At 38.3% G+C, this 25,862-nt stretch overlaps 1 protein-coding gene across 3 annotated transcripts in view; it reads left to right on the top strand.

Annotated features, from left to right (window-relative positions):
• Nucleotides 1–25,862, top strand: part of clip1a (CAP-GLY domain containing linker protein 1a) — a 154,192-nt gene that overhangs the window by 96,092 nt on the left and 32,238 nt on the right. For 2 of the 3 annotated variants that reach the window (XM_059988213.1, XM_059988214.1), the window contains 5 exons: nucleotides 975–1,131; nucleotides 2,035–2,200; nucleotides 4,267–4,482; nucleotides 11,592–11,729; nucleotides 16,080–16,186. In XM_059988213.1, coding sequence (XP_059844196.1) covers nucleotides 975–1,131; nucleotides 2,035–2,200; nucleotides 4,267–4,482; nucleotides 11,592–11,729; nucleotides 16,080–16,186 — 784 coding nt within the window. Of the gene's footprint in view, nucleotides 1–974; nucleotides 1,132–2,034; nucleotides 2,201–4,266; nucleotides 4,483–7,663; nucleotides 9,950–11,591; nucleotides 11,730–16,079; nucleotides 16,187–25,862 lie in introns of all 3 variants that reach the window. The other variant, XM_059988215.1, reaches the window with a different exon arrangement.

Raw genomic sequence — 25,862 nt, 5'->3', positions numbered from 1 at the left:
TTTGCCATTATGGTTAGATGTTATTGACAAGGGGAGCAATGAGGGTGAACAGCTGGTTCACATTTCAAGCAGGTGAATATACAAATTCACAAAGGCAAATGGAACTAAATTAAAAAGCTGAGTTATTGGATACGTTATCGCCAGTAATAAAATAACTGGGCTCAGAACACTTGCATTCTTACGAGCCAAATACTCTCTTTTATTTTACCTGTGCACAAGGAGAACAGTGTGAGCCTCTGTCACTCATAAGTCTGAACCGAAACCTGCTATTTTTACACAAAATAGGCTCATCAGTTACAGATATTTGACCATTTGGTAAATTATGTTTGAATTCCTTACTTGCAAGAACAATCACCACTCACAATAGAGCTTTTAAAAGTCAATTGAAACTTCAAGCTGACAACCGATGCTGTTTTGACATTAGTAAAAAAGCAATTGTCACTAGATTGTTGGGTATATTTCATACTCTTCCATTATTCCTGTCCCGTCTGCGTCCTCCATCCCCTATTGTGTAAAGGGACGTATTGTTTTAGGATGACCTTTCTAGAAAAGTCTCACTCATCTGGCTTGAGTACACCTAGCCACAGTAATCCCCCTGCCTATCTTGTCTGTAATAAGTAGACATGTTTCCAACAGTCTCACTTGACTACAACTGCCCCGGCTATTCTTGCCTGGATGTTGTCCTACACCCTTGCCCTACTACAGCTTAAATTCAAATATTGTAGAAACACTTAGTGTTATTGATAGTGTTTACAAGTATTTGAGAATTGCTCATTTCTGTGGTGCCATTGAAGAATAAGTGTAACTTTTTTTTGAAAGTTTGCCATTTTAATCTCCCAAAATATTTGCAAATTTGGTTGAGTTCTAAAAGTATTTTGATTCTATATATTTGTATATCTTTTTGAATGAACTTAGTTCTAATCAAGTTTATTATTGTTTGCGCTTTTGTCCATGATGGATTTTTCTTTTGTTAGCTACGGAAAGAAGAATTAAAGTTGAGAAGGAAAAGGCTGAACAGCTAACTGAAGATAAAACCAAACTTGAGGACACCATCTCTGAGATGATGAAATCTTCAGGGGACAACTCTGCCCAGCTTACAAAAATGAATGAAGAGCTGAAACTCAGAGAAAGGTACCTTGAGTGGATGTGATTTCTGTAATATTAATGTCCAACAGAGAATTGCTCTTGATTTGAAAATGCCTTTTAATGTTAAAATGTTCAGATGTATATTCATCTCAAAACTAAACTTGTCTATTTTTTAATCTATTGAATAGTGGAGAATACGTGGATTGTAGTGAATATAAATTACATATTCTGGTTTGTATATATACAGTACTGTGCAAAAGTCTTGGGTACATGGCCTAAGACTTTTACACAGTATTCTAGTAATTTTATATATTGCATTATACTGCTGCTGCGCAAAAATACACATTTCATGACATATGTGAGTGATAAACCTGATTTTGATATGGGTCTCTGTTGTGGACTGAGAGTGGGAAAGGAGCACAGAGAGGGTAATCATGGTTAAGGCAAGGGCAAGGGGTGAGGGGAGCAGGAAGCACCAGAGAGACATTCTGTAATAGTCAATAAGCCAATTATTTGGAATCAATTGACTTTGCCTGCTCTCTCAGGCCTGGATCTGTGCACCTCTGCCACCTGTCCCACATTCCCCCACACACTAGCACTCCACCCACTCATTCTCAGCATCCTTTGCTTCCACCAGATTTATAAACTCACTGTTCGCTCCACGTTGACAAAAAAACAGTACTGTGCAAAAGTCTTAGGCATCCAATCTATATATATGTGCACAGTACATATATGTACATATACTATGTACACAGTACATATACTTTTGCACAGTACTATAGTTAGAACGACAATTAGAGGGGCTAAATTAGCATGTGGACGATCATGATGTTGATGGTACTATTCTGTTTTCTGTTCTTTATACAGTAATTTTGTGGATTATCAGTCTTCAGGTATTTTTACTTTTATCGTTGTGTTTAATCCACTAAAACTTTTTCCCCATACTAGGAAGCAGGATGAGCTACAGGAACTACTTCGTCAGTCCACTGAAAAGGTTGCTTATTTGCAGGAAAATTTGGAGCAAGTCACAAATAAAACAGAGCAGATGCAGGCAGAGCAGCAACAGAAGCATCAGAATGAGCTTCAAGCAATAATGGAGAAAATGACAGGCCTGGTAAATGCTGCTACTTGGGCATTCTTCTAGTACCAGTGTGCCTCCAAAGACTATAATATCCTCTGTAAAGGAATAAAATATGTTAACTCATGAAAAAAACACCTCAATTGCTTCACTGATTGTATTGCTTAATGATTATCTCAAGCTGTTATAGATTTACAATTTACAGCAGATAATTTAAGGGGTGGTACAGTATTTTTCATGTTGGATATTTTGTTCTGGTTCATATTCCACCTCAAATACACAGCATTATACAGTGTCTGTAAAAAGTACTGTATTCACGCCCCTCTTGGAAGATTTCACGTTTTATTGTTTTACAACATCGAATCACAGTGGATTTAATTTGGCTTTTTTTTATGCTGATCAACAGTAGAAAGTCTGTCAGAAAGCAGATCTCTACAAAGTGATCTAAACTAAATACAAATATAAAACACAAAATAGATTGCCTTTGTATTCAACCTCTTTAATATGATACACCAAATCATCACTGGTGCAGCCAATTGGTTTTAGAAGTCCCAAATAATTAAATGGAGATCACCTGTGTGCAGTCAAAGTGCTTCAATTGATTGTAGTAAAATATACCTGTATCTGGAAGGTCCAGCTGCTGGTGAGTCAGTATCCTGGCAAAAACTGCTCCATGAAAGCAAAAGAATGCTCTCAAGCAACTCCGCAAAATGGTTATTGAAAAGCACAAGTCAGGAGATGGATACAAGAAAATTTCCAAGTCACTGAATAACCCTTGGAGTACAGTTAAGTTCAATCATCAAGAAATGGAAAGAATATGGCATGGCTGTAAATCTGCCTAGAGCAGGCCATCCTGAAAAACTGAATGATTGTGCAAAAAGGGGACTAGCGAGGGAGGCCACCAAGAGGCTTATGATAACTTGAAAGAGTTACAAGTTTTAGTAGCTGAGATGGGAGAAACTGCACATACAACATCCATTGCCTGGGTGCTTCACCAATTGTAGCTATATGGAAGAGTGGCAAAGAGAAAGCCAATGTTGCGGGGAATAAAAAAACTCCCATGAAATCTAGGCTAGAATTTGCCAGAAGGCTTGTGGGGGATTCTGAAGTCAGCTGGAAGAAGGCTGTATGGTCTGATGAAACCAAACTTAAGCTTTTTGGCCATAAGCCAAACACTGCACATCATCAAAAACACACCATCTCTACCGTGAAGCATGGTGGCGGCTGCATCATGCTGTGGGGATGTTTCACTGCAGCAGGCCCTGAAAGGCTTGTGAAGGTAGAGGGTAATGCAGCAAAATACAGGGAAATCCTGGAGGAAAACCTGTTGCAGTCTGCAAGAGAACTGCAACTTGGGAGAAGATTTGTTTTCCAGCAGGACAATGACCCCAAGCTTAAAGTCAAAGCTACATAGGAATAGCTTAAGCACAACGAAGTTAATGTCCTGGAGTAGCCTGGAGAGTCCAGACCTCAACCCAATTGAGAATCTTTGGCTGTGCTTGAAAAGGGCTGTTCACTCATAATCCCATGCAGTCTGGCAGAGCTTGAGCAGTTTTGTAAAGAAGAATGGGGAAAAACTGCACTGTCCAGACGTGCAAAGCTGATAGAGACCCACCCACACAGACTCAATGCTGTAATCGCTGCTAAAGGTACATCTACTATATACTGACTTGAAGGGAGTGAGTAAGTATGCAATCAATTAATTTGTGTTTAATAATTGTTTAAAAAAATTTGTAGAGATATGTTTTCACTTCAACCTGAAAGTATCAAAAAGGCCAAGTTAAATCCACGGTGATTCAATGTTGTAATCTAATCAAACATGAAAACTTCCAAGGAGGGGGGTGAATACTTTTTATTGGCACTGTATATGGCAGAAATTATTTCAGCTGCAAATAATTAGACAAATTATTCAATAACATCTTCTAATTATAAAGTTGTAACAAAAATATTCTAAATTGAAATTTTACTTTTAAATCAATAAAAAAGCTTTTAGTTGCATACTATTTAGAGAAGTTATGTTGGATGTCTAGGAAACATAACAAGAAACTTGACAGTTTCTTGAAGATGGAAGTTTCAAAAATTATTCTTTTTTATTCCCACAGCAAGAGCAGGTGGAAATGCACAGCACGCACACTAAGGAACTGCAAAGCAACCATGAGAAAGTGGTTTCAGAAATAAATGAGAACAATGATACTTTAGTGAAGGAGCTCAAGACAAATTTACAGGAAACCAAAGAGGCACTAAAGAGCTCTCAGGAGAAAAATAATCAAAGAGAAGAACTCATAGAAGAGCTGAAGAGACAGGTGGAAGAGGTCCAGGTATTGCTGCACCTATTATATTTGAGTGGTTAATAAAGTGTATTACATCTTTATTGCAGTAGTTGTTGGGGATAGAAATGGTGAAATGATTAAGCCTTTTGTCGGCATCCTAGGTGTGCTGGGCTCTTTATTGGGGGGCGGGGAGCTTTCAGTTTAATGTGTTTTTTTTCTGATTTGAGACTTCCTGTAGAATGCTGTGTATTTTTATATAAAACATTTTAATTAAATGTTAAATACAAAGAGTAACTTCTGTATTCCTCAGTTGGCTTTTTAGGGCAATTTCAATTGTACATTCTAAACTTAAAATTAAATATCTTGTGAATCAGTAATTAAATTTCTTGTGAATTAGTAATCAAGTTACTAATATGATGAAGAAAGTTTTGTATCAACTCAAATCATATGTTTTCCCCTTTTGTGATTACTTTAATCATGCAAGTTAGGGAGACCCATAGAATAGATGATTTCTGAGAATTGGAGTAATGTAACAGGGCACAGTTAATACATATTTTTGATCATCTCTGTTTTGCCTTTTGTAAATTATGCATTTGCATTTGGGAATGTTAAGCAAAGTCATGAGCATTTTGATTGTTTTTATTGTAAGTATAGGTAGATAATGTTAGCTACTTTTTATTGGGTTTAATCTGCTAATTTATGTATGGTTTTAATTTTCGGTAGATTTGCATTTGTAACAGCAAAAGCAAGACAATTCTTATTGGTTAGCTGTTCATCTGCATCCTGTGGTTTTATTTCTTGCTTTCATTTTCCATTCATTGTGTTTTATAATAATCCTTGGTGTTTACTGTGCTCTTACAGAAAATGAGAAAAACTGTCATTTAACATGAGTGAAGTGTTTGGGTTTCTCAGATGATTTATCAGAAACAAATTTCTTTTTGTAGTCTTGCCGTACTTTATAATGGCATTTTCATAACAACTTAGAGACACAGAATTAGATGGGCTCTAAGCATTTTGAATACAGAAACATGTCAAGAAGTAAAGTCTTATTCTCGCCTGATCTGTGTTATTATACCCAAGTCTTGAATTTTGCAGTTTAGTTAATTAAAAAAAAATACTCAAAGCTGGCTGTCCCCTCCTCCCTGCCCCCCCCCCACACACACACCCTATAAAGCTCTGATAGCAATAATTACAAGTACATTTAAAACTTCATTAATTTCACAAGGATGTGCTGTTCAGTGGCCTGCTAAACAATAGTAAATTTAATACATTGAATTGGAATATTATCATAATCAATTGAAATTTAATTGCTTTGAACAGAGAAAACACAAGATTGCTTTGAGGTTCATAATGACACAACCCTGCTGTACCTTACCATCTTTGGCCATTTTAGGCACCTCCAGTTCCTATAAATTAAGTTCAATGTATACATATGTCAGCATATATTCATTTTCTTGTGGGCATTCACAATAGATAAAAGAAACACAATATGATTAATGAAAAACTACACACAAAGACAAACAACCAATGTACAAAAGGCAAATTGTGCAAATATTAAAAAAAAACAAAATGATTATAATCAATGAGTTATGAATACATTACAGAGTCATTGAAAGTGTGTCCGTAAGTTGGAGTGAGTGGAGTTATCCACTCTGTTTCAGGAGCCTGCTGGTTGAGGGGTAATAATTGTTCCTCATCCTGGTGGTGTGGCACTTAAGGCTCCTGTACCTTCCTCCCTGATGGCAACAGTGAGAAGAGAAGCATGTCCTGGATGGCATTGCCTGCTTGCCTGACATTTGTACTGGTTGAACAGAGCTTGCTTTCCACTAAAGATATGGATGGCTGAAGCTACAGTCTGCAGGTGCTACCACAAACTATGTTCCATGTTCACTTCAACTTTTTCCCCACCGCAGTCTGAACCAGATTGTTCAGGCAACATCTGAACCAGATTGGGTGAAACTTGCCACATGTACAAAGTAGTTTTTTTTAATAACATATCCATCATCCAATAAAACTGCCTATTTTACCTGCTAATTACCCTTTCCTGTAACTCACCTACTTCTAAAGCCTTTATCTATGGCTTTGTCTTTGTTATCTCCAAAACTGACCATACCAATCACTTTAGCCATGGTAAATCAGAAACCTTCTGAACTCTCGTAAGGACCTATTAGCTACCATGTTTCATTTTAGCAGTACCTGGGTGTTAAGATCATCTCTATTTTAAATTGCCTTTCCCTACATCTGTAATTTCCTTCAGCTTCACATTCTGAGATGTCTGCATTTATCCTTTTCAGGCCTCTTGAGCATCTTAAAAATTTATTTATTAATGGACGTTACTTTAACTGTCAAGGCCCTACCTGGAAGTATCCTCCCAAACTTCCTTGCCTCTCTTTTGTTCCCATTAGAGCATTGTTTAAATCTTTCTGATCAAGCCTTTGGTCATTGTTTCAAGATCCGCATATCAAATACCATTCAGTAATACTCATGAAGCCTCTTGTAAGTTCTTGTCACCTCAAAGATGTTTTGTAACTGTAAATGACTGTTATATAGTTTAACAAGTGATGCATGATATCAGTTATTTTAAGTCCAGAAAAGATTCAAAATATAAGCTTAAACATTTTTTATAAAATAGTGTATCTATTCTCAGACTCATGGCTTGCAAGTATATTGCAAATAAATGCAGTTCTTGGTTTCTCCACTTTCTCCTAGTTTTAGAAACTCCTTATTAAGAGCATTCAAGCTAGTCTTTCCTCCTTTGTGATGTAGCCAATGATTGACATGCTTAACACTCTTCACAATCTCACTTCCATTTAAAAAAAACTATTTTATACAGGCTGACATTTATAAACAGAGCAATAATATCTTAGATGAAGGATAAACCTCATAAATATTCAAAGCAGAATTACTGTAAAGTCTGACCTTATTCATTTGGTGTCTTTCATCTGACCTATTTTATTTAAAGTGACAACATTTGGCGTAATTATTAAATAATTTATGATTCTGAAGTACTTGGAGAGAAGTTTAGTAGATATGTTTAGTTTTATATTAATTACAATGGGCTTATATCCCTCCATAGATCTGAAAAATCCAAACATTGCTCTGTTATGTTTTTCTTTGTTACTGTTTGAGCAGCACACTTTACCTTTGTATTGTCTTTAATCCATGCTGTTTTCATTTGTCTGCTTGACTATGTTTTGTTTTTACCTTTTTCCCCATTTAAATTCTGTAGTCTTTAACCAGTGAGCTAGCAACAGCCAAATCTCAGTATGAGCAAATAGCAGAGGATGTGAGAGCTTTGAAGGGAGATAAAGAACAGATGATCCAGCAAAATGATGCACTAAAGTCCGAGAAAGAGTCCTTATTTTATGAACTTTCAGAGCTGAAATTACAGTGTACCTCCCTCCAGAAAGAGCAGCAAGTGTTAGAATCAAAGAATGAGAAACTTCAGTTGGAAAGAACAGCATTTTTACAAGAGAGGCAGGATTTTGAGAGTACTCAGCAACAACTCTGTTTGGAAAAAAATGCTTTACTGACTGAAAAGGACCACATCTTCCTGGAAGCTAAACATTTGCAGCAGCTCCTTGATAAGTTGACCAAAGAAAATGAGGACCTCCAAGCCTCACGGTCAGAGCTGAGCAACCAGTTGGATAATGTTCAGACAAAAAGCAAAGTGGTTGAACATGAACAAGCCCAGTTGCTTCAAGAAAAGGAAGAGTTATTATTGGCCCACAGGAAAGTGATTACAGAAAGAGAGGAACTTACAAAAGAAAAAGACAAAATTACTGAAAATTTTGACAAGCTGCGTGAAGAGGCGGCAGTTACTCTTGAGAAGCTGATGAAAGAAAGAGATGTGCTGATGGTGGAAAAAGATTCAATTCTATTGAAATGCTCAGAGCTTGAAGCTCAAAATGAACTTTTAGGAAAGGAGAAAAATCTGCTAAATTCAGAACGTGATGAGCTAATATCTAAAAATGAAGCTCTAAATAAGGAGAAGGACCATCTTGGTTCAAGTTTAGAGAAGACTATCCTTGAAAATCAGTCTTTCGTTATCTCAAAAGATCAACTACAATTTAGTCATGATCGATTAAAGAATGAACTAGAAAAATGCTTGAAAGAAAATGCAGAACTTCAGGCCTCAAAATCCAGCCAAGCCAAACTCTTGGATGAAATTAAGAACAGCAGGGAGGTAACAGATTCTGAACGTGTTCAGCTGCTCCAGGAGAAGGAAGAGCTAACAACATCTCAGAGACAACTGACCATAGAGAGGGATGAACTAGCTAAAGAAAAAATGGAGCTGACTGCAAAGCTGCAGCAATCCATTGAGGAGGCAGCTATCGCCACAAAGCAGCTGAATGAAGAAAAGGATGGTCTGCAAACTGAGAAAGATGCACTTTGTCTGAGGCAATCGCAGCTGGAAACCCAGTGTGATTTTCTGCAAAAGGAGAAGGAGGCCTTGGAATCAAAAAGCAACATGCAAATGGCAGAAAATGCATCTCTCTCGGCTGAGATAGCAGAATTTAAATTGAAGCAAAGGCAGCTAGTCTCCGAAAATGCAGCCATTGTTGCAGAAAGGAATCAGCTCCTCAGCAACGCTGAGCTTTTACAGCGAAAGCTTGACGAATCGGCAAAAGCAAATGAAGAGCTCCAGGCCTCGAAATCAAGTTTCTCTACACTTTTGGATGAAATTCAGAGCAGCAAAAACATTGTGGATTTGGAAAGGCATTCCCTGTTACAAGAGAAAGAAAGGCTGGTCGCTGAACTTCAGGAGCAATGCACAGAAAAAGAACATCTTACTTGTCAGAAGGTGGAATTGGAGGAAAAATACAGCAAGCAGAATGAACAAATGAGAGTACTTGAGAACCAGCTAACACAGGAAAGAGATGCTGCAAAAATGGAAAGAGAGGCCCTTAGTGTGGCTCATGCAGAACTTGAAAACCATTTCCATTTATTAACAAATGAAATGGGCATTCTTAGAACTAAGCACAATGAAGTACTTTCAGAAAACTGTGTGCTAATAAAGGAAAATGAGGCATTACATGCTGAACAAAAGAAATCTGCCTGTGAGAGGGAAGGCCTAGCAGCTGAGAAAAATTGGCTGGCATCCACCACTGAAGAGCTGAAGAAGGAGATTGAAATATTAACCAAAGAAAATGTAGAATCCCAGGCTTCAAATTCAAATCTTTTGAAACTCTTAGATAAACTTCACAGTAGCCAGGAGAAATCTGACCTGGATCGAGTAAAGCTGCAGGAAGAGAAAGATAATTTGCTGGCAACAGTGCTAAACCTTAAGGCAGAAAAAGAAGAGCTGGTTAGAGAGAATAGCAAGCTGGCAAAGTCCCTCTGCCAGTTAGACAAAGAGGCTGCTCTTTCTGCTCAAGACAAGGGAGAAACTGAAGCAAAACTGCAGCAGCTGACATGTGACAAGGAAGTATTGCTGAAACGTGAAGAGGACCTTTCTTCCAAATTAAAAGATCTTCAGGTTCATCAGAATATTACTTTATCAGAGAAGATTGAGGTACCAATTATAAGAATTTAGATTAAATTCAGAAAGTTATGGCACATTTGTTTATTAATGAGCGTGTTAACAGGTTTGGTATTATATCTCTTTAGATCACTATTTTAACAGTGTTGACTATATATTAATTCTGGGAAATGTTTTTTGTGGCTTGTCTCTCTGAAAATTGGTGTGGGAATTATGCATGAGTAATTATATTCTTCTTAAAAACCCTGTATATTATTTTACCTGAAACAATTAACATTACATGCAGAAAAGATATTCAAGTTTGTGGATAAAAATGGAGGTTTAATTTAATATGTTTTAATCAAATATTTGTTTAATCTTGTTTTGTTTTACCAGTAGGACTATTTTGCAAGTCCCAAAATGAATATTCTCAAATCTTTTTGTCAGTTTATTCATAACAATAATAGTTTGTGCTTAATATAGAGTATCATTATTTCTAAAATCTTCAAATTTAAAAGAGAAACCATAGTTTGCTGCCAACAACTAATGTTAACAAAAGCAGCACAATTCAAAACTTTTGGGCAGCAATATACAAACTGTTGCATGTGTGCATGTATTGTACTTGCAAAGAGAGGGATTTTGATAGTAAGTTATGACTAATTTGCTAACCATGGCTGGGTTATGAATAGTGTTGTCTTAATTAGGTCAGGGATGGTTTGGGAGGAGAACAAAGACTTCATTTACAGAACAGTTAAGAAATAATTCCGTGTTTCATTCATAAGGAACTGCTCCTGTTCAAAGTAGGGGCATGACATTTCTTTTACTCTTCCTTAAGACACATTAGAATGTTTTGTTATATCTAAAATGTTCCCCATCAATTAGGTTTTCTGACAACAGAAGGTAAAGGTTAGAGGAATCTAAGCCCCTTCTCACTTCTAGCTCCTGTTCAGTCTTCAGTGACTTCTGCTTCAAGGTGAATGTATTGGACTGAGTATGAACAGCAGGATTAGAGACAGGTGTGATCTCTCCTTGTGCCTGTGGTTGGATAGATGTGATGCTTGGCATCTCAGTTCCCAACTGAAAGCTCAGCATTTAATAACACACCAGATTGATGCCAGGACCCATAGACAAATTCTATAGCTTGAGTCCCTGTGGTTCTGAAGAAAGCTGATAGATAAGGGATTAAATCTAATCTATTAAAATTTAATAAATAAAATTACCAGTGAAGTTCTAGATTATATTTTGTATCTAATTTAGGCAGTTATTTTTCTTATTTCACACAATGAGTTTGCCTGTTGACAGTTTTTTTTTATGTCTGATTACTATGGTTTCCCTCATGTTATTAAAAATTAGTGGCATGTTTAGCATGAAACTGGATCTGGCATGTTACAAATTTACGTATTTAGCTGTACCCATTTCCTACAGAATTCTAATTAGTACCTAACAGTAACATCAAATAACAGTGAATGTGATCCAATGGGATGTGAAAGCATTTTACAAAAAAAAATCAAATTTCTTTAAATTTTGCATGAAACATTTCCACCTTTTTCTTATTTCTGACAGTGAGCATTATGTTATGCGCACAATAGAAATTAACTTGACCTGTCCATTTAAATTAATTCTTAGAATTTTCCTGGAACATGTTTCACTGAAACTTTAAGCCATTCATTTATAGAGGATAAATTTATATTTTTAGGCTGCGAGACAGGCTGAAGAGGCTAAGCAGTCATTAGAGCAAGTGATGAAGGAGAAAAATATACTGGACCAACACAAGGCCGAAACTTTGGCAGAATTGCAGGAATCCAGACTAAAGAACCAAAAGCTTGAAAATGAGGTAAGAACCAACTCATGGTTGTGTTATCTTGATGGATCCAGAAAGTTAGACTATGTAGTTTACAATGTATTCCTTTGAAACAGTAAAAGGATTGCAAAGGATGGATGAAAAACAGCATAGATGACATTACAGTTGTGTGACTGTAGTCTACTTGGCCTACTCAGCATGTTCTGCCATTAAATCCTGTGCAACCTAACTGTATGTCATTTACCCTTTTGCAATTTCCCTTGTATTTTTGATCATCAAAGGAGTTATCAGTCTCAAAATTAAGTTTCCACCTCTTATCCTGCCTATTTTAAGAAGTATGTTAAAGGAGAGTTACTCAGCAAACTAAGGTGGTGGGTAGGTTGTCAGGGTGGGAGAGGGTTTGAGGAGGGGTATCGTGTCTTAAGAATAAGAGGAAGCAAAAGTAGTAGGAGGGAGGAAAACAAAGGCGTGATCACCAGGGATTAGAGAAATCAATGTTAATGCCGTCAAGATGGAGACTATCCAAGATGGAATATGAGATGTTACTCCTCCAACCTGCATCTGGCATAAATGCGGTGGAGATCTCAGTGTGGGAATGGGAAGTGGAGCTGAACTAGGTGGGCACCTCTTTTATAAATGTACTGACTCCCACAGTTACCTTGACTACACCTCTTCACACCCTGTCACTGGTAAAAATGCTATTTCTTCTGAAGGAGCTGCTCTCAGGACGAGGCTTTCCATTCCAGGACATCCATGTTTTTTCAGAAAACAATGTTTCCCTTCAATTACTGTCAATGCTCCCCCATCCACATCCAAGTCATTCTCTACAACTTCCGCTATCTCCAACAAGTTCCCCATAAAGGAGGCACACCTTCCCCTCCCCCACCTTCTGCCTTTCCATCGTGATCGCTTTCTCCATGGCTCCGTTATCTGTTCAACCCTCCCCACCATCACCTTCCAGGCACTTATCTGTGCAATCATGCTGAGTGCATACCTCTTCCCTCACAACCCTTCAGTGCCCTGAACAGTCCTTTCAGGTGAAGCAGCACTTTCCCTGCGAATCTGTCAGGGTCACTTATTGCTTCAAATGCTCCCCCCGTATGGCATTCTCTTCATCAGTAACAATTGACACAAAATGCAGGGGGAGGGGGAACTTTTTCATCAGGTACCTTTACTACATCCACAACAACAGCCAGGATCTAGCATTCGCCACTTATGTCAGCACTGACATGTCTGTCTGTGGCCTCCTCTGTTGCCAGGTTGGAGTGCAACATCTTGAGTAGTCTCCAACCTGAGACCATCAACATCAATTTCTCTAGGCTGCTGTAACCACTGCCCTATGTTTTCGTTCCCTATGTCCCACGTTGTTTTACTTGATTCCTGTTCCCTCCTCACCCCCTCTTTTCAACTGTGCGTATCACAACCCTCTGGTTCCCTACCGCCATCCCTTCATTCCAGGATCTGCTATCCTCCATCAAATTCCTCCTTCGGGTCTTTGGCTCTTCCACCCATCATCTCCTAGCTACTCATGTCATTCGCTTTCATTCCCTCTTTGCCTCCTATCTGCCTTCCTCCTTTCACCTGGTATCACCTATTACCTACTTGCTTGTGCTTCTCCCCCTCCCCTATCCCTAATGTTCTGGCTTCTACCCTCTTCCTTTCCAATCCTAATGGAGGCTCTTGGCCCAAAATGGAAGAAAAATATTGCCAGAACAAGAAACAAGAGAATCTGCAAATGCTGGAAATCTGAGCACCACACACAAAATGCTGGAGGAACTCGGGAGGCCAGGCAGCTCTATGGATAAAAGCACAGTCGACGTTTCGGGCCAAAACCCTTTGGCAGGACTGGAGAAAAAAAGCTGAGTAGATTTGAGGGAGGGAGGGAGAACCGCCAGGTGGTAGGTGAAACCTGGAAGGGGAGAGATGAAGCAAAGAGCTAGGAAGTTGATTGGGGAAAGAGACAGAAGAAAGAAAAAAAGTGGGAATGGGTGGAGCACCAGAGGGAGGCAATGGGCGGGCAAGGAGATAACATGAGAGAGGGAAAAGCGGATGGGGAATGGTGAAAGGGGGCAGTACCGGATGTTTGAGAAATCAATGTTCATGCCATCAGGTTGGAGGCTACCCAAATGGAATATAAGGTGTTGTTCCTCCAACCTAGGTGTGGCTTTATCACGACAGTTGAGTAGGCCATGGATGGACAAATCAGAATGGGAATTAGAATTAAAATGGGTGGCCACTGGGAGATTCCACTTGATCTGGCGGACAGAGCGTAGATGCTCGATGAAGCCGTCTCCTAATCTATGTCAGGTCTTACTGATATACAGGAGGATACACCGGGAGCACCGAACACAGTAGATGACCCCAACAGACTGACGGGTGAAGTGTCGCCTAACCTGGAAGGACTGTTTGAGGCCCTGAATGGTGGTGAGGGAGGAGATGTAGGGGCTGGTGTAGCACTTGTTCCACTTGCAAGGATAAGTGCCAGGAGGGAGATCAGTGGGGAGGGACAAAAGGGAGCGATCCCTGAAGAAAGTGGGGAGAGAAAGATGCGTTTGGTGGTGGGATCCAGTTATAGGTGGCAGAAGTTTCGGAGAATTATGTGCTCTGCAGGAGGAACCCTATTCTTGGTAGGGTGGCGGGAAGATATGGTAAGAGCAGACGTGTGTGAAATGGAAGAGATATGGTTAAAGGCAGCATTGATGGTGGAGGAAGGAAAACCCCTTTCTATGAAAGAGGAGGGCACCTCCTTTGTTCTAGAATGAAAAGCCTCATCCTTAGAACATATGGCAGAGTTGGAGAAATTGAGGGAAGGGGATGGCGTTTTTACAAGTAGCAAGGTGGGATGAGGTGTCGTCCAGGTAGCTGTGAGAATCCATTGGTTTATAATAAACATTGTTGGATAAGCCGACTCCAGAGATGAAGACAGAAGAAGAAATCTTGCTCTTCTATTCCCCACTGTTGCCTCTTACCTGTTTACCTCATCTGCCTACCACCTCCCCCGGTGCTGTTCCTCCTTCCCTTTCTCCTATAATCCACTCTCCAGCCTTTTACCTTTCCCACTCACCTGGCTTCACCCATCACCTTCTAGCTCATCCTCTTTACCCTTCCCCACCTTTTTATTCCGGTGTCTTCCTCCTTCCTTACCTGTCCTAATGAAGGGTCTCTGCCTGAAACGTCAACTGCTTATTCATTTCCATAGATGCTGCCTGAGCTGAGTTCTTCCAGAATTTTATGTGTGTTACTGTCATTCATGATTTTGATAATATTATCACACAGTTTGTAGGCATTTAAAAATGAAGCATTGATAATAGACATTTCATTTTAAAATGTCTAATATCGATTGCTAATGCTGTTTACAGTACAAGAAAGGCAAATTTAATTTGTTAATAAAATACTTGCAATGTCACAGCAAAATAAAGCATACATGGATAACATGTAGATGGAATTTTTTAGTTGTTCAGGCAAACCTTTAAGGGATGTTTACAGAAACACACATTAAGTATTTAGAAATAGTGATGAGAAGTAGAGTCCATGGAGCTTTAGGTGATGTCATTTGTGCGTTAAAGCTGATTTGTTGGGAGTGTTGTAGCTGAAGATGCAGGAACCTGTAGCAATGGGACAGCTGGTGGGAGGCAGTACACCAAAATCTTTGTGTTATGCAACTGAGCACATGACAGATGATGGCAGTGAGCATTCAGCTTCATTACTTAAAGCATATAGTTTATCATACCTTCACAATAATTTTTCAAGGAAGAAATTATTTTAAGATCATCAATAATGGATATCAGAGCTTTGCAAGATGATTATTCTCCATATTACTTCTCCGTACAGCTGAAGGTATGATTTTTAAAGAATAGATGATACTCAGTTTCATTGTTATATAAATAGCCTAGTGAACAGTTAAGATATTAACATCTACATTGAATGATCTTATTGCAATTAGGAAAAACTGTATATTTATCTGAAGATTTTTATTTGGGTTTCTTACATTTGAATGATCCCAAGTTGGGTAGCTTTTGTAATTTTATTTTTAAATAGGTGGGGATACATTTTAAAATCTTGCTGCATATAGTTTCGGTAACAAGACAACCTCTAGTTAAGCATGCAATTAAAGAGGTTTTAATCCTTTATACAAAGATTCTTGATAAGGGTGATTTTGTTTCTTTTTAGTGAGATTCAGTTTTGCAGTTTTGAAACACAGAATAAATTATTGTCTTCCTCACAGCCTTTTGTTTTTTTTTTCTCCCTCAAGTGTTAGAGGAAAAACCCATTTTTAACATTCAATGCAGTGTGAGATGTCAGCTATTTTCTATTTATTTTTATTCTGGAAGGTTTTTTTTATTTCCCAAAGCAAAAGAAATTTATTTTCCCTCTTTTTTTCAGCTGGAAGCTCTTAAGGAACAGAACAATAAATGCCAAGAAGACTTGAACCACTCAAAACAGCAGCTGAGCTCAGAGAATAAGAGAATAGGAAACCTTTGCAAAGAAATGTAAGTAACTACTTAATGTTTAAAATGACAGTGACGTGCTAGTAAAGAGATTTTTATGTGGAAAGGTTGCAGTCCTTTAACACTAAAATTAATTTCACTAATATTCTTTAGATTTTCTATCTTCATATGTCACAGCAGGGATTTGTTTCTAAACACCTGAACATGAAAAGCTTCCTATAATAATATTTAAATAGAGCATTTGCTTTTTCTCCTCTGGTGGTATTCACCATGTTTAATTATTCCTCTTGTTGGGTACAGCTTTGCTGCTGAATGGTATCCCCCTTTACTAAAATTTGATGTGATTTGGAGTCATTCACCTGTATTGAAGCTGAAAGGCATAAAGGCAACATTATCAGAATTGCAATGTCACTCATTGTGTAAACAGTGGGTTCTCCTCCCACCACTTTCACCATTTGCACTTTTCCTCCACACCCCTTCCTTCCATGAATGCATTAATTTCGTGCTCAACTATAGTGATCATTTTGGCCATTCATCTGGAAGTTTCTTCTTTAATTCAATGAATACCTTGTACTGTCATGTTAAGGTCACCTAACCTAAGCAGAATTTTCATAACAGTAGTTCTAACAGTGTTAGAATTTTCATAACAGTGTTTAACTATGTATACTACCTAATTTTTCAGCATTCCTTTTGAATGCAAGAGAAATAGTGAATAGAGATGCAACAGGGAACCTGGTCATTTGGCCCACACTAAGTAAGACTAGTAGACATAGCAGCAGAATTGGACCTTTCAGCCCATCAAATCTGCTCTGCTATTTGATCATGGCTAGTGTATTTTCTCTCCCAACCCCATTATCCTGCCTTCTCCCCATAACATTTGGCGCCCAATGTAAAAGATATTTATTTTCTTTGAAGCTGATTTGTTCTGTAAAATTTTGAAAATTGAATCCTGGTTCTCTTATGTATAACTCTCTCTGCACAGAATTTTCTTTAAGAAATGGTGATGACACTTTGTCGTTATGTTGTGCTTTTAGCAGAGCTAAGCGTCCTAATGCTTTTAACAAAACTATTAGCATTAAAAATATATATGTTTTTGAAGGATCTGCAGCCACAGATGATCAAACGCTTGGGTTTTAAGGAGCAAAGAGAAAAGAGGCAGAGAAATTTAAAAAGTGAGTTACAGAGCTTAGAAGTAGCGGATAAGATCATCACAACTGGCAGTGATGAATTATTAAAATCTGGTTGTGTGAGGTACAACATTTGGAATTAAGCAGAGATTGTAGAGGATTCAGAGTTAAACAGTCTTGGCTTTTTTAAGGTTTGCATTCCATCCTGGAAAGTAATAATTGTGTGTTGCTGAGGTTCAATCATACCCTGAATTCTAAGCTTCCCTTGCTATTAAGAGTCAAATGTGAAATAAGTCTGGACATTCAGAATTTTGCTCCTTGTAAGTTTAAAATTCTTAATAACTCAATACTAAAGCACCAACATGTAACAATGCTAAAGGACTTTTAATCGGAACAACAAGGTAAAAAATGTAAACAGATTAAACATCACTAAAGTTGAGTGCAATGGGGCTTCTCTCCTGCAGCTGCCTGTGTTATGTTCCCCTACGAATTGTTTAATGCTAGCACTAAATTTCAGAAATGGAAAATGTTATGTTCCTAAATACAAATAACTTGCAATTAACCAAACAATAAAAATTTGTATTTCTGGCACATATTGAGATCTTTGACAAGTAATTATTAAATCAGTTGTCAGTGTTAGCAGATATTTTTGGTGGATAAAGAAAATTCCTAGTTTTGAAATGAATACATCACTTTTTGTAAATGTCAAATAATCAGATTGTTTTTTAAGCAGTCTATCTATTTTAAAATTCATATTTAGAAACATTTAAAGAAAACATACATAAATTTGTTACTGTTTGTTTCAATTACCATTTGTATCTTGGTTATTGGCCCTTCATGAAAGGAGCATGCAGGAATAGGGTGAGGCTCGGGCTTATTTGGAAAGGACAGCTTGAACACACTCCAAATGAGTGTAACGTCCTCGTTTGTCTCCTTAGTAAGCAGGGTTTGTACTCTGGGCTGTAAGGATTTTATTCTCAAATTTTTTAAAAATAAAAAAAATATAAGAGAGACATCTCAATATGAGAATCAGTAGAATTATTTATAGAAACACAATCATGCAGTAGCTCATATCTAATATCACAGTACTTGATTTTACAAATTTGTTGGAAATAATTACAGGATGTAACTTATTCTGGATGCAAGAAAAATCCTCTGTTTAAAATTGTGATAAACTGTACTGCTGGGTAATATTTTAATACATGTATGGTCACACTCTGCTTGATTTCTATTATATAACCTTTCACTGCAACAAAAATATTTTGCATATTTTAATACTGAAGTCTTTCCTACATAATAACATTAACAAATCAAGTGCTGATTTTTGCAGACAATGCTGCTGATGTCTACTTCACTGTTCTGTCACAGCTGAAAATGCTGATTAGTTAGTGGAGGACATTATGCTGTTTACACTTTCTGTTTTAAGTCGTCTTACTGAATTAATCTCATTGTTAAGCCATGAGTTATTTCAAAACTATGCCGAGGAGTATGATGGAGCAGTTAATAACTCTACCTTCCTTTAACCTTTCCTTATTCAAATGTTTAAGGATAAATTAAATAAAATTTCTCATTAAACACAACCTGAATGGCAGCTGCATAATGACATCACACAGTATAATGTGTAAAGGTGGGAAAACCAATTATGCTTTGTGTCCTCTGCAAAATTACCTTTTTTTTCCCAACTCAAGCTGACTGTCAAGTGTGTATTAATCAGTTGAAATCAATTTTTCATCGAAATGATAAAAGTGAGAGCAATTGCTTTTCTACCTGAAGGGATAATGGAAAACAAATGGGAACATATCCCAGGCTACATTCATTGCACCGAGGAATGCAGTGTAATAGCAAACAGAGCCAGATGCTAAACATTTTTCTCCTCTTTAACTAAGCAAGTAAAATACTAGACATGGTGAGGTAAAAAGTAAAGGTGTAGAGCTATAAAATGCTTTGTGTAATTTATGAATGAAGTATGATTCAGCAGTGATATATTAAGTGATATTATACAATCCCTCCATCACTCGTTTTCTGAGACATATAAAACCAAGTCAGTGTACTGATTTGTTTTCTTGAAAATGATGAAGATGCTGCAATTTAGTAGAAGTTGGTTTTAGTAAATTCAAATGGAATACTGAGTAAGTGCATAATTTATAACTGTTTTATTGATTATCTTGGTTCTACGTTGGCTGAGATTTCACTAGAACTGGATATCAATTACTATATCTGTTGATTTTTAATTTTTACCCAATGCTGCAGAAGTATGGTGTTTCCTGGTATGGTAAAGTCTGTCTGTCATCACCTGGACAATTTCTGCTCACCAGGATGTGTTTAAAGCACTGCATTACCAGTTAAACGCATTTCTTCAGGTTTAAACTGCACTTTTTGAGTGTATTTAAATGAAGCACTTTTTCTCAACTCTGAGCATGCTGGCACTTGTATGTTCATTTGTACACAAAACTGTGTTCATAAACACCAGATGAGGCATATCAGCTTCATAGGCACACGGTGCCAGCAGATTTGCATGTTCGTGTTCATGTAGCAATGTGTTATGACGTATCACTAACTTATCAGGCTGAATGATTTTTAAAAAAAATGAAATGAGCTATATATCTTGTATCAGTTGTTAAGAATGTTGAAATTATAGTTTTAATCTTCTTGTGCAGTTTGGAATATTAAGGCGGCGTGGTAGTATAGTAGTTAACTATTGCAGTGTCAGCAACTGGGGTTCAACTGAAAGAGCAATATCTTTTGAAAAGTAAGATCTCATTTTAAAAGCCCTAAAGACGGCTTTCATCTCAGGTTAATTTTTGAAGTGTTTAACTCACTGCACAGCTGTGAAAAGTTGGCTAGTCTTCAAAGGAATTCCCCACGGACTGGAGATGCGTCTGATTGCCAAAGACCACAATGTCAGCTTACAATCCAAGCAGCGTCAATCGCCATGACATGGAAGTGAGGTCAGAATGTGGCACATCTTTCGCAGCTTCATGACACTCAAACAAATCCACGAATAACATAGCTGAAGCAAAACCACATGCCAGAGATGGAGAGGCAAAATGAAAGTGGCTTATACAAAGCACAAAGTTGAGATACAGATGAAGAAAATTCGTATAGATGTGAAGAGATCATGTGTAAAGGCTTCATTAAGTGCACTCAAGGAAGAGCGTGAAGCTGAGGCTGCCTCAGCAGAGGCAAAGGTATATAAAGCAGTAGCTGACCTGGACAGTGGTGAGTCTATAACAGGAGTCAATCATGCTTTGCAGTCAACACACAATGCATCTCACTAAAGAAAATGTCCAAATGCATTTTGGCTGTAAAAAAAAGCTGTTCACACCGCACAGCCAACATGCCTTTCACATAGTCTAAGTATCGACAGACAAGGTCTACAGCAGCAAAGACCCACAACTCCCCTTCTGAACTCCCCTTCCAATACAGCAGAAGTCTCAGTCAAGAGTTACAACTGATGTCAATCCCATCTGCACAGACATGGACAGTCTGAACTTCCATCCATCATAGGACACATTTGGTAAACCAGCCTCCAGTATGCTTTCATTCAGGAGCCTTAGGGCATTAAATTTGGCTTGGTATCCAAGTTGAGACCTAGTCACAGTAAGACTAAAAGCATTCGACAAGCACTCCACCAGTGATCTGAACTGGAAGTAAAGCTTTTGCAATGCTGTGGAAGGACTAAGTCTCTTCTAGCAAAGGGCTAGACCTTCTCCATTAGTGGCTTGGTGGGGAGTCAGTACAACATTCAAACAGAGATAAAGTAATGTACATTAATAATCCAGCTAAGGGTTTACAAATGCTGTGGCAGAAGCTGGACAAATGCTATAGCTCTCCAGAGGCAATTAAAGAATCTTTCTCCAGTAGACCTGATAATTTTCCAAAGCTCTCACACAAAGAACTACAGAATCTACAAGAACTTGCAGACCTGCTATTGGAACTGCAAGCCTCAGGGTTACCGAATAGGACTGAGTTTCTTGGATACAGCAAGAGGAATAAACCTCTATAATGATCAATAAGCCAATTGTTTGGAATCAAATGACCTTACCTGGAGAGTCAGGGCTGCGTGTGTCTGCATTCGCACCAACCCCCACACTGGCACTCCTCTGTCACCTGTCCGACATCCCTCCTGCAGCACTCCAACATCTTTTGTTCCTGCCAGATTTACAAATTCTATATACCTAAGACTTGAATAGTACTGTAGTTGCGGACATGTAGCCATTCATGGGCTATTCTGTTTCAAGTAAGTGCCACGACAACAAAACCTTTGGATCCAGGGGGACAATAAAAAGAATAGAGGGCGTGGTATGAGGATTCTGGTGGCTCCAGAGCAATCCAGCCCATTGATTCCACTGGCCTTCGGGTTGGAGGAATCGGATTTATGCAACCTTGAAGCATGTATCACACTCCGTATTTACATTGCTACAGGAAGTGTATGGGACCATTTCCTTGAGATGTACTACATCTGATCACAGGCTTCATTTTACATAAACTTTTTGTTAGTTCAAAATTTCCTTGTGGGCTAGTTACTCTGTACTTTGTATTTTAGTAATTTGTTGTTTTTTATTGTGTTGTTAAAATATTTTTGAGGAAGGTTTCTTAAACTAGTATTTAGTAGATTTTTCATCCTCTTTTGAGAGAGAGAGGCCTTTAAAAATAAATTACGAATTTAGCGAGCTGTGAGAAAAATCATCACTATTTTTGTTTCTCAATTTGACAAGCTAGTATCCTGCATTCTACAATAAATTCGCAACACAGGATTCATACTGAGGCAAGATTCTCTATTACCAAAGCAAATTCTTTCTATTTGGCAAGTGATAATTCTCACATATTGAAGACAAAATTGATATCATATGTGAATCTACTGTAGCTCTGTCTCAATTTAAATGCAAGTTATGTTTCTGAAATTGCATGTGCAGAACATTATGGCTTCAAACTCTTCATTGTGGAGGCTTGATCATTGTCATTTTAATTGTCCCTTTACATTTAAGATGTGAGAAAATGTGTGAAATCCATCTGTGCAATCAATAAGCCAAAGGCATTTATGTATTGGAATATATCTCTGTACAATTTTCATGACTATTCCCTAATTTACCAGAGTATTATATTAGATTGCTCCTACAACTATAAACTTCATATTGAAAACATTAGTAATAAAGCCTCTGCACTATTAACTGCTATCCAACATGAGCTGGCATTCAGATGTCAAACCTCTCAGAATAACCATGTTTCCCCAGCATACTTTTGCCTAGTTCAGAATCTATTCCATTATAGAACAGTGCTAACAGTCCATCGAGGTTCAGCAAGTTCCATACAGGCCTCTGAACAGTAACCAGGATGTACAATACGAATTTCAACAGGAAATAGAAATGTCAAGTAATAAGGGCAATGTTACGATAGTTATGGGGTGGGGGGGGTGATTTCAATATATAGGTAAATTGGAACAAATAAAGTTGTTGCTGGATCCCAAGAGGAGGAGTTTGTAGAATGCCTATGAGAAGGCTTTGTAGAGCAGCTTGTGGTTGAACCCACTAGGGGAACGCAATTCTGGATTGGATGTTGTGTAATGAACCAAATTTAATGAGGGAGCTTGTGCTAAAGGAACCCTTAGGAGACAGTCAACATATTATGGTAGAATTCACCCTGCAGCTTGAAGGGAGAAGATGACATCAAATGTATCAATATTACAGTGGAGTCAAGGTAATTACAGAGACATGAGAGAAGAGCTGACCAAAGTTGATTGGTAGGAGACCTTAGCAAGGATGATGGCAGAACAGCAATGGCTGGAGTTTCTGGGGGCAATTTGGAAGGTGCAGAATGGATATTTCAAAGATGAGGCAGTATCCTAAAGGAAGGATAAGGTAACTTATGCTGACAAGGAAAGTCAGAGAATGTAACAGGACAATGAGAGAGCATACAATATAGCAAAAGTAGGTTGGAAGTTAGGGGATTAGGAAGCTTTTTAAAAACCAAAAAGAGGCAAGTAAAAAAGCCGTGAAGAGAGAAAAGATGAAATATGAAGATAAGCTAGCCAATAATTTAAAAGAGGATACCAAATTTTTTTTCATATACTGTGTATAAAGAGTAAAAGTGAGGTGAGGGTGGATATTCTACTGCTGGAAAATGATGCTGGAGAGGTAGTACTGGGAGACACAGAAATGGCAGCCAAACAAATATCTTATGAACAAGAAAATCTGCAGATGCTGGAAATCAGTAATTATTTCGCATGTCTTCACTATGGAAGACACTAGCAGTATGCCAGAAATGTGAATGTCGGGGTCAGAAGTGAGTGTAGTTACTGTGACGACCCATTTCCTTTTGCATCCGAACCGACTCACAATTAGATAGCCTATGGAGGTTTGCGAGCACAGAGCTTTGGAGCCTCTGCGCCATGGGGGGCTGGTTGAGGGAGGCTTAAAAGTGAGGCTGAAGTTTTCGAATAAAGTTTTTTCCTTCAACTGCAGTTACCGACTCCGTGTCGTAATTTTAGCGCTGCGTGTAGCACACCGCTACATTACTATTACTAAGGAGAAGGTGCTTGGGAAGCTAAAAGGTCTGAAGGTAGTTAAGTCACATGGACAAGATGGACTACATCCCAGGGATCCAAAGGAGTTAGCTGAAGAGATTGTGGAGACATTAGTATTAACCTTTACTAGATTCTGAAATAGTTCACGAATACTGGAAAAATACAAATATCACTTCACTCTTTAAGAAGGAAGGAAGGAAGGCTGAAGAAAGCGAATTATAGCTCAAGTTAGCCTGACTTTGATGGTTGCCAAGATGTTGGAGTTCATTATTAAGGAAAAGGTCTCGGGGTACTGGAAAGCACATGATAAAGTAAGCTAAAGTCAGCATTATTTCCTTGAGAGGAACTCTGCTTGACAAACCTGTTGAAATTGATTGAGGAAATAGCAGGCAGGATAGACAAAGGCGAGTCCATTGATGTTGTTTACTTGGATTTTCAGAAGGCCTTTGGCAAGGTGCCGCAAATGAGGTCAATTTACAAGATAAATGCCCATGGTATTACAGGAATAATACTAGCATGGATAGAAGATTAGCTGACTGGCAGAAAACAGAATGGGAATAAAGGGGGCCTATTCTGGTTGGCTGCTGGTGACATGGTGTTCTGTAGGGGACCGTTTAGGGACTGCTTCTTTTCATGTTATATGTCAATGATTTGGATGATGGAATTGATGGGTTTGTGGACAATACGAAGATTGGTAAAGGGGCAGGTAGTGTTGAGGAATCAGGGAGGTTACAGAAGGACTTGGACAGATGAGAGGAATGGGCAAGTAAGTGGCAGATGGGAAGAAGGTATAGGGAAGTGTATGGTCTTGCATTTTGCTAGAAGGAATAAAGGCATAGACTATTTTGTAAACGTGGATAAAATTCAAAAATCAAAGATGCAAAGGGGCTTGAGTCCTAGTGCAGGATACTGTAAGGTTTAACTTGCAGGTTGAGACAGTGGGTAAGGAAGGCAAATGCTGCGTTAGCATTCATTTTGAAATGACTGGAATGCAAAAGCAAGGATGTAATGCTGCTTTATAAGGCATTGGTCAGGCTGCAGTTTGATTGCTGTGAGCAGTTCTGGGCACTTTATCTAAGAAAAGATGTGCTAGCATTGGAGAGGGTGCAGAGGAAGTTCATGAGAATGATTCTGGGAAGGAAAGGGTTAACATGTGTTTGGCTCTGGGCCTCTGGGGTTTAGAAGAATAGCGGAGGAGGGATCTCACTAAAACCTATTGAATATTGAAAGGCCTAGGTAGAGTGGATGTGGAGAGGACATTTCCCATAGTGGGAGAGTCTAGGACCAGAGGGCACAACCTCAGAATAGATTTAGAACTGAAATGAGAAAGAACTTTTTTTTATAGCCAGAAGGTAATGAATCTGTGGAATTCATTGCCAGAACTGTAGAGGTCAAGTCAATGAGTATTTAAAGCAGAGTTTAATAGGTTCCAGGTTAGTTAGGGTTAGTCAAAGGTTATGGTGAGAAGGCAGGAGAATGGGGTTGCCTATTTCTGCTTCTACTGTATGTCTTATGGTCTATCTCTCAGGTATCATTTTGAGTAATATTTGATAACAAAGGCAAGGACTAATGGAAGTCACTGCACCATCAACTGATAACTGAAATTTCAAGCATGCAGAGTGCTAAGAATATTAAAGGTTGTACTTAATAACTTTGGAAGCCTGAACAAAACCCAAGGGTGGTAAATGAGTGGACTGACGCAGTGGGAAAGTTCTGATCTGATGCTGCATCACTTTGTACTAAATGTCACTTCAGAGCATCACTTCATAGAATAACTAGCCCTACGTAAGTGCACTGTCCACCAACCAATTCAGTGTTTCATTTTTGGATGAGATTAAGAACACTGATGAGATAATCTTAGATTTAAAGTTGATATCTGATGCCAAATAAAACAAAAAGACATCTCCAGGTAAATGCTCAGTCAGAGTAACCTCTTTGTCATTTAAAGGTTAAATTTCACGTCTGTTTTTTTTTAAAAAAGCTCCTTGGGTACTTCTCCCTAGAATTGTCACCTTTGGCTCAGCTGTTGTGCATGGTTTAGAACAATGCAAGTTGATTGTACATGAGT

Source organism: Hypanus sabinus, chromosome 13, assembly GCF_030144855.1.
Source record: "Hypanus sabinus isolate sHypSab1 chromosome 13, sHypSab1.hap1, whole genome shotgun sequence".
Taxonomy (NCBI): domain Eukaryota; kingdom Metazoa; phylum Chordata; class Chondrichthyes; order Myliobatiformes; family Dasyatidae; genus Hypanus; species Hypanus sabinus.
This window is presented reverse-complemented; position numbering and strand designations above follow the sequence as displayed.